Source organism: Oryza sativa, chromosome 12, assembly GCF_034140825.1.
Source record: "Oryza sativa Japonica Group chromosome 12, ASM3414082v1".
Taxonomy (NCBI): Eukaryota; Viridiplantae; Streptophyta; class Magnoliopsida; order Poales; family Poaceae; genus Oryza; species Oryza sativa.
This window is the reverse complement of record NC_089046.1, coordinates 3,171,421-3,184,845: the sequence shown is the minus strand read 5'-3', so window position 1 is coordinate 3,184,845 and position 13,425 is coordinate 3,171,421. Positions and strand designations below refer to the sequence as shown.

Here is a 13,425-nt window from a genome sequence, read left to right as displayed (position 1 = left end):
TTTCAACAGCATAGATTCTAAAGTGACAAGTTAAAAAGAGAGTAAATATCTGGCGTACTTCTAAAGGTGTAGTTTTCTGATAGTTTTGGTGATTCAAGTGTAAATTTGTCTAAAGAAAGAACAGAGGAAATATAAGCAAGTTGAGTAGAATTAGTCAAAGAACATGTGATACTATCTTTATGCTGTACATGACCTAAACAAGCAGGACACCCCTCAATGGCCCTCATCTAGAACCCATTGGTTTTTAGACAGAGGTGGCACAAAAGTCCAGTGGTGCCAACTGCCAAGGTCCAGGGTATGTCCACTGTCAAAAGGGATGAAAGAAAGAAGGATTAGTCAGCAAGATGAAAAGGACAGCAAGGCAAGAAAGGTCAGGAGAATGTCATATCACATCACCTCCATCATTCTGTTCCAGTATTGTCAAATGGACGAGAGAGACTAATCACCTGCCTGTCCAGCTAAGTATGGTTGTAACACAGAAGCCGCCTCTTCATCTGAATCCTGTCAATAGTGGCCTGTGGCCAGCGATTCTGCTTTGTGCCCAGGTTTTTCCAGCTAAAAACAAACAAAGCAGTAGCAAGTCCAGCACAGCCATATCCATCAGCCCATGTTAGTTTTTGATGGCGTGGCTAGATCATCAAGATCCCAGCCAGTGCGCCTCCTAATCATCCCAGATTACTTGATCATGACTTGATTCGGGGCACATTAATGCCTCGCTAACCAACTGCATCCGTAAGCCTAACTGAATCACAGCAAACATTGGCTGTTACAAACGACCACTTTACAAGACAAGTGTTAAATGGTTAACATAGTTAACTCAGTCTAGGCATTAATCCAGGAATGAACAAAGGGGGAAAGGGAGGATTATGTCATACAAGAATTACTTCTGTTTACTGGTACAAAGAACGGCTAGCTACCCTATTCAATGATTCATATGCATTACATTGTACATTAGCTATCTTTACAATGCTGAGCTGCAGTTGGTATATGGTTTAATAGGGGCCCCCGAGTTTCTTCTCCTCACATGAAATCCATGGAGTCGTTTAGGGACTGACCACTCAGCGACTGGCCGCCATTTGATGAGCTCTGCTGATGGCTTGGATGGCGTTGCTGAGCATGGTGGCCGCCTAAATAAGGCATCTGTTGCTGCTGCTGCTGCTGTTGCGTGTAATAGGGCGGAATCTGCTGTTGGAGTCCACCATTGAAGGGATTCCCGTTCATGTTTGGAGCTTGCCCTGCTGCTATCTTAAGTCGCTGAACTTCTTCTCGCAGAGCTTCATTCAGAGCTGCATGAGAAGGATATTTTTTCCATAACATACTTCATGGGCAAAGAAAAAACAGAGCACGTCCAATTTTTGTCTTACTAACAGAGCAACAGACCAACATATATGCCAATAGAATCAAACATTTTATTGGGCTTTGAAACTTTATCTTCATAGGCAACCATGTAGTAGTATTGCACAACATACTAAAGGCTACATGATGAAGTAACAAAAGATAAGGGCATACCATCACGTAGTTTAGCTTGCTCTTCCATGGACTGCAACCGTAGCTTGAGCTCTCTATTCTCGGCAGTTAAACCAGATGTATCCCTCTGGGTTTCAAGTGAATTGCAAAAAATCAGATTCGAGACTACCAGATGGCACACATCACATACACAAACAGAACAAAAGAAACTGTTGGCTTACAGGATTGGCGAGTAATTTGCCTACCAGATACTATCAGCAGCATGCAAAAAATGGTGTTGTGCGATAGGATGATTCAAAGCTTGACAATCTACGGACTAAATTTACGCAAATGCTACGTGCAACAAATTATGTACTAAAATGAGCAATATTAAGTTAGCATCCATATCCTCTGTACGTAAAAGTTGACAACATTAAGTAAAAAAAACTATGTATTCATAGGGAAATAAATAATTAGATGGCACTCTAGTTCTCTGAATCTCATCAAATAAATTATACAATGAACAAACAGAACTGCATAAAGGGTTGAAGGAATATAAGATTCCAAAGAACATACAAGCCACTGACATTATTTCATTGCTCAAAAAAGATAAAGCAAAAATGTCTGTTATCGTCACAAAAAATAAGCTGACTTCAGAAGGATCATGATAAAAGTAGGCGCATTTTAGAATATCATTTATTCATGGGATTTCTGGATGACTGCTTTGTTCTAATTATATGATAAGCACTAGCATGTTTTCTTGAAAGTGAGACATCATATGTTACAATCTGTGGTCACTTATTTCTCCATCCTAACATGACCCGTCTGATTCCATCAATCAAACTGCACTCTAAAATGGTTCATCACTAGCCCAATTTTTGGTGAGTGATCGATCGTTCACGCTACAAACATACTTATACCTCTTAAACCATTAGGTGCTTCAATTCCTACTCTTATTGTCGCATCTACAACAATTACACAGGCAACAAGGTAATGATAAAGGAAAAAAAATGTTGTGCTCTTGTCAAATCTATTATTATGTTCTCCATTGTGTTCATACACTACAGCTTGTCCTACATTGTGCACCATGCAAAGTGCCATAACAAAATTCAGAATATCTTGATATTACTAACAAAAAAATGATTTACCATACATCTCACTGTCCATTTGACATCCATGGAATACTAGTGCTATCACTAGTTTTTACAAAGCCACATATATCTAGGCAACTATCAATCTAATAAATTCAGGTGCTAGATGCATAAGGTGCCATAAGGAACATCAGTTTGAAATAAAAAAGAACTAAGTTATGCTTTAGCTTATGAAGTGTCCTAAAATATGTGTAGAATAAATGGTCTACTAACAAAGTTCTTATTTGTACATTTCCATTCTAGTGACTATCATGCTTTAAAAATTCCACTTCCTAAACTTTCTGCAGCTCTGAGCTCAGATACTGGAAGTTTACTGTAGGACACTAAGTTGCTAACCCAAAAGGAAACGAACTGCCGCATTCAATGCAGACAAATTATTTATTGTGTACTAACTTATAAACTGTTATTTGGTTTTAAATAAAGCTGGCCCACAACAGAATTGTATAAAAAAAATGAAATTCATAGAATGTTATGCAATGCAAAGCTACATGCTATTATTACGTGTTATTCCTGCACACTTTCTTCAACACATTATCATAGTAACACAAATAGCTCGTTTTGACACCCCAAGTAAGATCCACAACTTAGCACACATGCTTGAAACAATCAATAAGCCGCTTTAGCTAGAAGGAAAGGGACAAGATACAGCAACATACTATTATGCTTCTAAAAACATAAAAAGGTTCAAGCAGTAGCTTTGCTTACAGCAGTTCTTCACATGCATGACAATCATTGAGTCAAAACATTAAAGTTTCGTGTAACCTACTCTAACTTTGCACAACTAATACATGTCAAACAAAACAATTGACTAACAAACTAAGCTGATTAGATAAGACAATATAGGAGGCTTATCTGGCGCTCGGAATAAACAAAGTTCCATACCTGGAGAAGCGTGAGCTGTGCAGACAGCGTGGTGGCCTCGGTCTGCAGTGTCTGCACCTTCCTCTCCAGCTCGCTAGTGTACTTGATCTTCCTTTCCTTGGACCTTGCAGCCGACTGCCTGTTCGCCAGAATTCTGCACACAAGCGCCATCACAAGCTTAACCTAAATCAACAAGCCCCAATACATCTCCCCAATTACATCACAAATCAAGCAAGGCACAGATAGCCCAGATCAAGAAAGGAAACACCAAGAACAGCAGCAATCCCACTACTGACTCCAACTATATTCTTCGAAATGGGAAATCGCAGTATCACTGTACAAGATTGGGGCAAAAGGCACATCCCTGCGGATCTAGAAATTGCTGAACTCAAAATGGAGTAGAGGAAGCAGCAAGCGATTTCCTCACCTCTTTGCGCGCTTGGGGTCGATGAGCGCGAGCTCGGCGATCCTCTCCGCGGGCATGGCCTTCTTCGCGTAGTCCGGTAGCCCACCGGAGAGCGCCGACTCACCCTCGAACGGCGAGTTGACCCCATCCATCGACCCGCTCCTCTTATGCCCACCACTTCCCCCACTCCCTCCTCCTCCTCCTCCTCCTCCCCCACCCTGCAACGAGAAACCCTCGAAGAAGGCGGTGTCGAGGGAGAGGCTCCTCATGTGCGCCCCACCCGGTGGCCGCGGCGCCGGCGCGGGGGTCGCAGCCATCGGCGGCGGCGGCGGCGGGGTCGGGTCGGAGATGGCCGGGGAGTCGTCGGAGAGGGAGGGGAAGTCGAGGTCGGAGAAGGAGAAGTCCCCCTCCGGGTCGAGGAGGAGGTCCGCGTCGGGCAGCCGCAGGAACGTCTCCGAGTGCGCCCGCCGGTGGTGCCCCCGCCCCCCTCCGCTCGCCGGCGGCAGCGGGAACCGCCCGTCCATCCCGGAGTCAACGCCGGTCAAATCTCCCCACCCGCGGCGGCGCGGCGAGCGTAGCGGCGGCGCGGCGAGCGTAGCGGCGGCGCGGCGAGCGTAGCGGCGGCGCGAGAGAGAGAGAGAGAGAGAGAGCTAGTTGGTGGGGGGAGACGCGTGGTGTGAGGTGAGGTGAGGTGAGGGGGGTGAAGGTGTAATCTCCCCGTGGACCGGGTCCACGGAGGCGGGTGGTCGCCGGCACGAATCACGAGGCGGGAACGGACGGTCGGAGTGGGGGCCAGCGCGGTGGGGAGGGGTGTACGGAGAGTCCGCGCGGGGGCGGACCTGGTTTCTCTGTGGACTCGGTGTAGGAGCTGAGCGCAGGAGGGCGCGGATCTCGAGGTGGATCGGACGGCGAGGCGCGTGGGCTTGGTTCAGGGAGGAGGGAGTGGGAGAGGGTAGGATGGTAATTTCGTAGGGGGAAGGAAGAAATGCCGCGTTGGTCGAATCAACGAGCAGTGTGCTACAGCGGCGGTGGGCCCGGATAACTGTTTGCCGGTGGGTTTTCCTTCTCGGTGGATGACATGTGGGCCCGGGGTCTTTGCAGTTGGAGCCCACTAGCCGCGCGGCCACCTCAGCGACACCCTGCCAGTGCGGGTACGGAGATACGGAGATACTACCACCTCATACGTATATACGACAGACAGGAGACAGTTACGGCCCTGTTTAGATTTCAACTTTTTTCTTTAAATTTTTAACTTTTTCATCACATCGAATTTTTTCTATATATATAAATTTTCAACTTTTCCATTACATCGTTCCAATTTCTTTAAATTCAATTTTAGCGTGGAACTAAACACAGCCTAGATGTGCCAATAGATGGGTGCAAATTTATAATCACTTTGGGTTGTTTGCCTCATAGTATAGGGCTGATTTAGTTTGCGGCCTATTAAAATATTGGTAGTAAGTTTTGGCACTACCAAATTTAATAGGGTAGATTTATTACTAGATAGACAAAATTGGTCACAATTCAAATGCTATCAAAGTACTCTTTGAAGCTACCAAAAATATTGGTATGGCACAAATTGGCACTAATCCAAACATGCCCATAATGCTTTATGTGTGCAATATATCTGGGCTTGTTCGGTTTGGAATTATAGGCTACAAGGATAATGTGATTGGCATAAAATGGGAAGGAGTCGAGGAATACGTTTAGTTGTTGGGAGAATATTTCCAAGACTAATAGCCAAACGGGTTTTAAAAATAACCGATACTATGACTTAGAGTTGATTGATACGAACATATTAAACCTTATGATGTACTCCCTCCGTTTCACAATGTAAGTCATTATAACATTTCCCACATTCATATTGATATTAATGAATCTAGATAGATATATATGTCTAGATTCATTAACATCAACATAAATGTGGGAAATGTTAGAATGACTTATATTGTGAAACGGAGGGAGTAGATTACATTGTTTCGTGTTGTATGTCTCTTGATAGCATTGAAAATTTTCATATTATTTTGGAAGTTGAACCATTCGTTATCACCTCTGTTTTTTAACGGATTACTAGCTATTTGCTAGAACATTTACGGTCAAATCTCAAATTCTTAACATGGGATTATAATATTTCAAATAAAAAAACTGATATTAGTAGATTTATCATATATAGGAAACATTAATCAAAATGTAGTTACATTTTTAATAATGCCCATGTGATTAAAAAGATCAATGAAGATATGAATGTTTAAAATACAAGTGAAAAACGGAGGGAGCATCATTCAAAATCTACAGAATGAATAACGAGTATTAGCATTTCCGTTGCCTACCCGATTCCGATTGACACCAAACAAAAAAGAGCCGGTGATACCATCAATCACAATCCTGGCTCTTCCTTGAAAATTCTCCTGCACCTTTTTTCTCCTCATTTCACATCATCAGAAGAAAAACGGCCAATGATTCTTACGCAGCACCTGAGGATCATCCTTTCCATAACTTTTCTTCTTTGCGATAAACAATTAATTTCTTATGGATGACTTTTGCCAAAAAAAAAATTCTATGTAATTGCATGCTACAACTCTCCAAGACGTTACAAGTGCTTGTCAAGTTTGAATGAATTTAAAAAAGAGGAAAACACGAGAAACGATTTTTTTTTTGCCCCACGAAGCTCTATTACTGCCCTTGTCATCAGGAAATGCTTCATGTCGCTTTTACCATTGTCCCAACACCGTTCATTTTATTCCACCATTATCATTTAAATCCTTTTGTTTTTATATCTGGCCGCAATATTCAAACAACATTAGTGACGCATGTATGCATCTGCAAGCACCACATTTGATATAGAAATAAACAAAGCAACCACATACATAACTTTAGGAATGACTTTTTATACTTATAATGTTAGCGCTTTAAAAGCTGAGGCCTAAGGCTGAAAAATAGAAAACAATAAAATGACGAATTTAAATTATATTTAAAATTTTAATTTTGACTACAGGCACTAACTGATGAGTAGCCAATAGGGTCATTGGTTTTCAATTAAGATCTGTTATCATCTTGTGCAATTCATTAATTGATACCTCGTGCTTTGCTGCGAGATATATTAATAAATGTATGTTATACATTATAGAAAATGATAGATGTATATGTTTAAAAAATATGAAAATGTCATGGAGATAATGATTTGACATTGTTTGCATATTGAGTTCTAAAAATACAATAAAATTGCAAGTGATATGTCATATTTGAAAGATATTTAAAATACTCTAGATAACAATTGCTAGTGGGTGATGATATGACACTTGCATGTGATTTAAAATACTCTAGATAATAATTGCTAGTGGATGCTGATGTGAAACACTTGCATATTGAGCTTTAGGAGTTAGTGAACATTAACTTTATAGTAAGATAGAATTAAGGTTGTTTATCTACGATGAAACTATATGTAAATTTGGCAAGTTCATTTTACAGTTTTCTAGTGCTTATCATAGAGTCGCTAGCTATACTGCTCCCAAAAAAACCCAACCTACGAGGGGATGTGACCCCCCATAGTACAATGAATCTGGACAAACTTCTATCTAGATTCGTTGTACTAGAAGGGATCAAATCCCCTCCTAGGTTAGATTTTTTTAAGACGGAGGGAGCACGTCTTTCATCTCGAAATATAACAAATTTAGTATCAAACTACATACCTGTAACCAAAACATTGTATAATATAAACAGCGGGAGTGGCACTTTTCAATCACTCTACCCATCGTCTTACTCCCTCTGTTTCAACTATAAGATATTTTGGTTGAACGAGACGTATGTTTATATGTCTAGTCAAAAATTCGTAGTACTACAATATATCTCCAACCAAAATCCATTATCTTTTGAGATGTAGAAAAAACTCTACTCTCACTACAAAGGGCCCGGCACCAACCGTGCTGCTGCACACACACGGCCCAGCCGCAGCCGCAGCCACCGCAGACAGATAGCCGAACAGGCCCAAACTCTCTGGTCATCGAGATAAGACAGAATATCGGGCCCCCACGATAAGTTATGGGCCATGGGTCCACTTCAAAGCCCTCCAGCGGGCAGCGGCCCAGCCCAACTCACACCAAAGGCCCTCTCCCCAGAATCCGGGGGAACACAACGACATCCTCTCCTCATCGCCTTCTAGAAACATCCCACGACGAGCCTCTCCTCTGATCCTCTCCTCCCCCACTCCACCGCCACCGCCGCCGTCGCCGCTGCCGCCGCCGCCGCGCGAGGAGGACGGGCGGATCTCCCAATGAGGTGACTCCTCTCCCCCGCCGATCTCCCCGAATCCCCCCGTTCCCCGTAGCCCTCTCTTTCTCCCCCGCCGGCCTCGTCGTCGCCGTCGTCGTCGCTGGGAATTCTGTTCGTGGATGGGGCGGCCACCACCGCGTAGCCGTGGGAGAGAGGATTCGTTTCGTGTTTGGGTTGGGGGGTGCAGCGGGTGGGATCCGGGAGTTTCGGTTCCTGGGGCAGCGGCGTGATCGATGATGGGATATGTGGATTTCGGTTCACGTCTTCGTGATTCCGGCGGGGAATTGCCGAATTGGGGGCGATGGTGGTTGCTGACTTGGTGTGGGCGGTGGATTCCTACGGTATATTGGGTGATCTCCTTGTTGTTGTTGTTGTTGGGCGTTGCAGGTGTGAGGCTTGTTGATTGGGGAGCTGCTGGTTGTAGTTTGCAATTGCAAATGGTGGATTCCTCGGAAGGGCTCCGACGGCTCGCCGCGTTGCTGTTCAAGTGCTGCAGCCTTGACAGCTCCAATCGTCCCAACGGCCTGCAGGATCCTGAACGGTTGGCGAGGGAAACAGTTTGTAAGATTCCTCTTTCCAACTCCCCTTCTTTTTGATGATTCGATGTGTACGGAATCAGTTTCAGTATATATTCTTAATAGATGGTATTCTTGTTCTGTTTCCGTTTATTCGTCAATGAGTTTATTCTGCTTGGTTATGCAGTTAACGTAAATGAAATAGAGGCGCTGTATGAGCTGTTCAAGAAGATTAGCAGTGCTGTGGTTGATGATGGCTTGATCAATAAGGTTAGTAGTATTTCTGCTAGTTTCCTTTGCTGTGAATTGGATGGCCATGGATCAAAATTAGAATTCCGTGGCATCTGAACTAGTTAACTCAGCTGATGGCATTGGCTGTCTTGACAGGAAGAATTCCAACTGGCACTGTTTAAGACCAACAGAAAAGACAGCATGTTTGCTGATCGGGTATGGCTAGCTAATTGAGTTCTGTTTAATGAAGTTTTTATGATGTTGTTCATGGTATTTGGTCTGTTCTAGCCTTTCTGCACTACTGAATCACTTTATCGTTTTTCCTAGTTTTACACATCATGATTAATGAAGCACGTATGATGTAGTACACATTGTATGAATGTGGAGTAGTCAATGTTACATGGAATAATTTAAAGCACCGAGAAGTTGATATTTGAAAACTCTGCTCATGTGATTGCATATGTCTATTTGTGCATGTGAGTGTGAATATATGTGTGTGAATCATGCACCCGCAAGCATGGAGAGCGGGTGTTAATTCTTACCAAGTCCCCTCTGTTATTATAAAGGGATAATTGCAAATATGCCACTGATTTCAACCCCTAACTCGGAAAAGCCATTATAAATACCCAAACTGCAAATTAGCCACCAAAGTTAGTTCCCGTTACTTTCGTTTGCCATCGCCACCTGAATTGGTACAATCAAAAGGCCAAAAATAATTCATAAAACTAACTTAAAAGATAAGGAGCATGACAAGACCATCTTGCCCCTAACCGGAAAAGATCCTCGCTGGCTCGCCGCCCTCTCACTTGCAGGCATGTGGGCGAATGGCGGGAGGGCTGCCGGCCACGCACAGGTAGAGGGCTTGAGGGCGGCGTGGGGATGGACAATCGATGGGAGGGCGCGCTGACGGGCGGCGTGTCGGCGGACGACAGGAGGACATGTGGCCAGGCGGACAGCGGACGGCGACCGGCGTGCATGTCGGCGGTGGTTGGAGTCCTTGCGACGACGGGCAACGGGGGTAGGGAAAATCTCACCTTTTTTGGGTAATCTTGCCGGAGGTGCGAGGAAGTCGACGGCAGCCGCCGCGATAGCAGCAGCAGCACGTTGCAACGGAAGCAGCAACGCTCGCGGCTGCAGCACGAGCACGCGGCAGCAGCAGCTCACTACAGGCCTGCAGCGAGAGCAGCAGCTGCAACAACTCCCTACGATAGCAGCAGCAAGCCAGCAAGGTGGTAGGGCTGCAGCAAGAGCAGCAACAATGGCGGGCGCCCGGAGACGGCAGCAGCAGGGAGGGGCATCCTTGTCCTATTTTTTGTGAGAACCCATCTTTTAACGGTGTTATTCCCAGCCGTGAATCTAATGGCAAGTATCATGGGTTCCAATCGTTTTTTATGGCAAGCATGCAATTACGTTTTTTATAATGGCAAATTCACAATACCGATTCAAATCAGTGGCAAATATGCAATTGGCCCTATTATAAATTATTAGTTACTTTTTAAACATGCAGATGCACATTCCTTTATGCCATCATCTGAAGTCAACTCAAAAGTGCGCTGTTTTCAATTTAATCAATTTAGGTATTTGATTTGTTTGACACGAAGCACAATGGGATTCTTGGATTCGAAGAATTTGCACGGGCTCTTTCTGTGTTTCATCCCAATGCTCCAATTGATGACAAAATTGATTGTAAGACATCATGCTTCATTTTATTTTGTATATGTACTTACTGCAACATGGGCAATTGAATACCAATTTTCATTGTTTTCTGCAATACTATGCGACAATTGCATAAGACATTATCACAAAATAATTGGTCTGCCATTGGGATCCTAGTAATTGCAACTAGACACTATCAGTTTTTCGAAGTGTTCCTTGGATGGGAGAGAAATCTGTGGCTGTGTCATTTATTATCAATCCAAGCCTAGCCTCCTTATTTTAAAGACCATGCAAACTACTTATGTATGGTGGCTTATTTATTATCAGTTAAATTTAGTTGAGTATGAACTTTATTATCTGTTAACCGTTTTTCCTTGATTTCTAACGTAACTTATGTATTTAATTGATTTTCAGTGGAGCTCGTTTATATTACAAATATATTCCATTATACTATAATAATTAACTAATCATCCTTTTGATATTATGCTTCAATAACTTGCAGTTGCTTTCAAACTTTATGATCTCAAACAACAAGGTTTCATTGAGAAGCAAGAGGTATCTTCCTTCTGCTTGTTCATAAGCCACTCTTTCTTGTTTTGCTATTTACTATACTCCATGAGAAGCAAGTGTTGCATTTTTTTAGACACATGCTTTCAGTACCCCATATATTAGCATAATTTCCCACCTAATAATTTAGCACAACAATTCAACTTGTCAAGTCATGTTCCAGGATAAGCCGTTTACTGTACTGGCTTGAGTATTTAAGAATTGTGAGAGTTTTTATGTCTATTACGGCAAACTAAACTGCATCCCTCTGGAAGGTTAATTGTTTATTTGTTTGAGAAGGCATACTTGATTTAGCATCAACTCATGTAGCAGCTGTTGGTCAAGAAAAGTTATTCTAGTCCTTGATTATCAGGTGAAGCAAATGGTGGTCGCCACACTTGCTGAATCAGGAATGAACCTTTCAGATGAGATTATAGAAGGCATTATTGACAAGGTATGCATGAGAACCTGCATTGCAGTACAGTGCGTATATCTGTTGTATTTATACTCAGTTGCTTATGGAGAAAAAAAACATTTGCTTTGTTACTAGACATTTGAGGAAGCAGATACAAAGCATGATGGGAAAATTGACAAGGAGGAGTGGCGCAACCTTGTGTTGAGGCATCCATCTTTATTAAAGAATATGACACTCCCATATCTCAGGTCACTGTTGCTAACCTGTTTGTGCATTCTGTTTCTTTTTGGTATCTTAGGTCACTGTTGCTAACCTGTTTGTGCATTCTGTTTCTTTTTGTTCCTAATAAATAACTTGTCAACTTTTCTTCCTCAACATCTACTTGGGATCAATGGAATGTATGTTGAGGTTACTATGCTAGCTAGACTCTGAGATATTTACTGAATATCTGTACACATGGTTTCTGCGTATTTAGTGACTTTTAACTTGAAACTATGCAACAAAACATATTGAATGCACTTAGTTTTAACCTTACAATTAGACATTTACATAGTATTGCTTCTCTATGTGGAGGCCGTTTGATTCCATTTGATGTAAATACGGATTTTTCGGCTTCTGTAATACTTGACATGGCAACCTTTTTCTAATCATAACTTTCTCCAACAGGGATATAACTACAACATTTCCAAGTTTTGTATTCAACTCCCAGGTTGAGGACGCATGAGGTCAAGCTTCAGACCATATTCTAGGGTCCAGTTCGTTTTATTTCATTTTGTTGATATCTTTCTCGTGCTTGGAACAAACTTTTATGATTGCTCCGCTTCAAGATGTGAATCCGTAGCAAGGATGAAGTTTTTACCATTTTTTATGTATATACTTGAAGATGGCCTTCAACTCTTCATGTGTAGACTTGTAGGATGAACCGTTTCTCGTGATGTAGAAATGTTCTTCAATCCTAAGATAAACGGTTGCCTCTACCGTCAGCAACTCTCGTTACCGAGTATGCAAACCTAGGTCCTCTTCTACCCAAGAATCCGGGATGCCACTATTTGATCGAGCCCAGCAAGTAAGTATTTGATGTGTGCTCAGCGCAACAATTTAGCTCACAACACCTCATCCGGGCATTCCTCAGCTATTGCCACACGAGGGAACTTTGGGTCCTATTCAACCCATGTGGTTGCATGTGATCGCATTGTGAGATGCTCGGATGAAATTCCCCAGCAAACTGGAACTGAGCCATTCGTCTGTTTATTCTTGCGGTGTTCTGATGCCACTCCGGGCTCTTCATGCTGTTGTTGATAGGCATCTGGGGGATTTGGTGATGATGTTTCAGGGCGAACACTCGAGCAGTGAAGCTGTTATTTGAGTTGTGCGTGGTAGCAAATGGTATTTTGCAAGATGCGCCTTTACAGGGTGAAGCCAATTTATTGTATCAAATTGTTATAAGAGTATAAAACCAAACTAAACCGAAACCACCAGTTGTGAGTGACGATCACAAATCTATACTTTTATATAGTTACACGGCACTGAGCATCTAAAATTCACTATGCAACCATAGCAAGCAGTTATCAACCCATTAAAACCTACTATCTCTGTCCTAAAATATAATAACTTTTGGCTATGAATCTGGACACACAGTTATCCAGATTCATAGCTAAAAATACTTATATTTTGGGACGGAAGGAGTAATATACAAGTATACCATACCAACCCATTAAATATCTAAAACTTAACATGAAAACATAGTAATTACATTTACAATTTATTACTATCTAAAACTTAATATACAAGATCATCATTTCTCACATTATTTTTTGTAATATTTAACTCAAATTCATCCATCATTTCTATAAAGTTTGACATATATTTATCCATATAATCCACAGTAAAGCATTGGATGCCATCTAAGAAATTTTATCCATATTTATC

The 13,425-nt window shown here is 42.3% G+C and overlaps 2 protein-coding genes across 2 annotated transcripts; one reads left to right on the top strand and one right to left on the bottom strand.

Moving 5' to 3' along the window:
- Positions 1-759: 759 nt before the first annotated feature.
- LOC4351576 (transcription factor VIP1) lies at positions 760-4,542 on the bottom strand. Its single transcript, XM_015762716.3, has 4 exons — positions 3,886-4,542; positions 3,480-3,612; positions 1,510-1,594; positions 760-1,286 (listed from the first exon to the last, which is right to left on the bottom strand). The coding sequence occupies exons 1-4, from the start codon at positions 4,386-4,388 to the stop codon at positions 1,021-1,023; spliced, it is 987 nt and encodes a 328-aa protein (XP_015618202.1). The 5' UTR covers positions 4,389-4,542; the 3' UTR covers positions 760-1,020.
- Positions 4,543-7,989: 3,447 nt separating this feature from the next.
- LOC4351575 (calcineurin B-like protein 6) lies at positions 7,990-12,526 on the top strand. Its single transcript, NM_001423333.1, has 9 exons — positions 7,990-8,139; positions 8,521-8,694; positions 8,836-8,918; positions 9,036-9,095; positions 10,457-10,565; positions 11,038-11,090; positions 11,455-11,535; positions 11,632-11,744; positions 12,163-12,526. Exons 2-9 carry the CDS (start codon positions 8,571-8,573, stop codon positions 12,218-12,220), a joined length of 681 nt encoding a protein of 226 aa, NP_001410262.1. The 5' UTR covers positions 7,990-8,139; positions 8,521-8,570; the 3' UTR covers positions 12,221-12,526.
- Positions 12,527-13,425: the final 899 nt, after the last annotated feature.

What these genes read in the sequence shown, in the direction of transcription:
- LOC4351575 (NM_001423333.1), top strand. Translation starts at nt 8,571, where the DNA reads ATGGTGGATTCCTCGGAAGGGCTCCGACGGCTCGCCGCGTTGCTGTTC. An exon ending in GTTGGCGAGGGAAACAGTTT is followed by an intron (nt 8,695 to 8,835) that starts GTAAGATTCCTC and finishes TTGGTTATGCAG; the next exon opens with TTAACGTAAATGAAATAGAG. An exon ending in AATTGATGACAAAATTGATT is followed by an intron (nt 10,566 to 11,037) that starts GTAAGACATCAT and finishes AATAACTTGCAG; the next exon opens with TTGCTTTCAAACTTTATGAT.
- LOC4351576 (XM_015762716.3), bottom strand. Translation starts at nt 4,388, where the DNA reads ATGGACGGGCGGTTCCCGCTGCCGCCGGCGAGCGGAGGGGGGCGGGGG. An exon ending in GACCCCAAGCGCGCAAAGAG is followed by an intron (nt 3,613 to 3,885) that starts GTGAGGAAATCG and finishes GCTTGTGTGCAG; the next exon opens with AATTCTGGCGAACAGGCAGT. An exon ending in GCAAGCTAAACTACGTGATG is followed by an intron (nt 1,287 to 1,509) that starts GTATGCCCTTAT and finishes CTTCTCATGCAG; the next exon opens with CTCTGAATGAAGCTCTGCGA.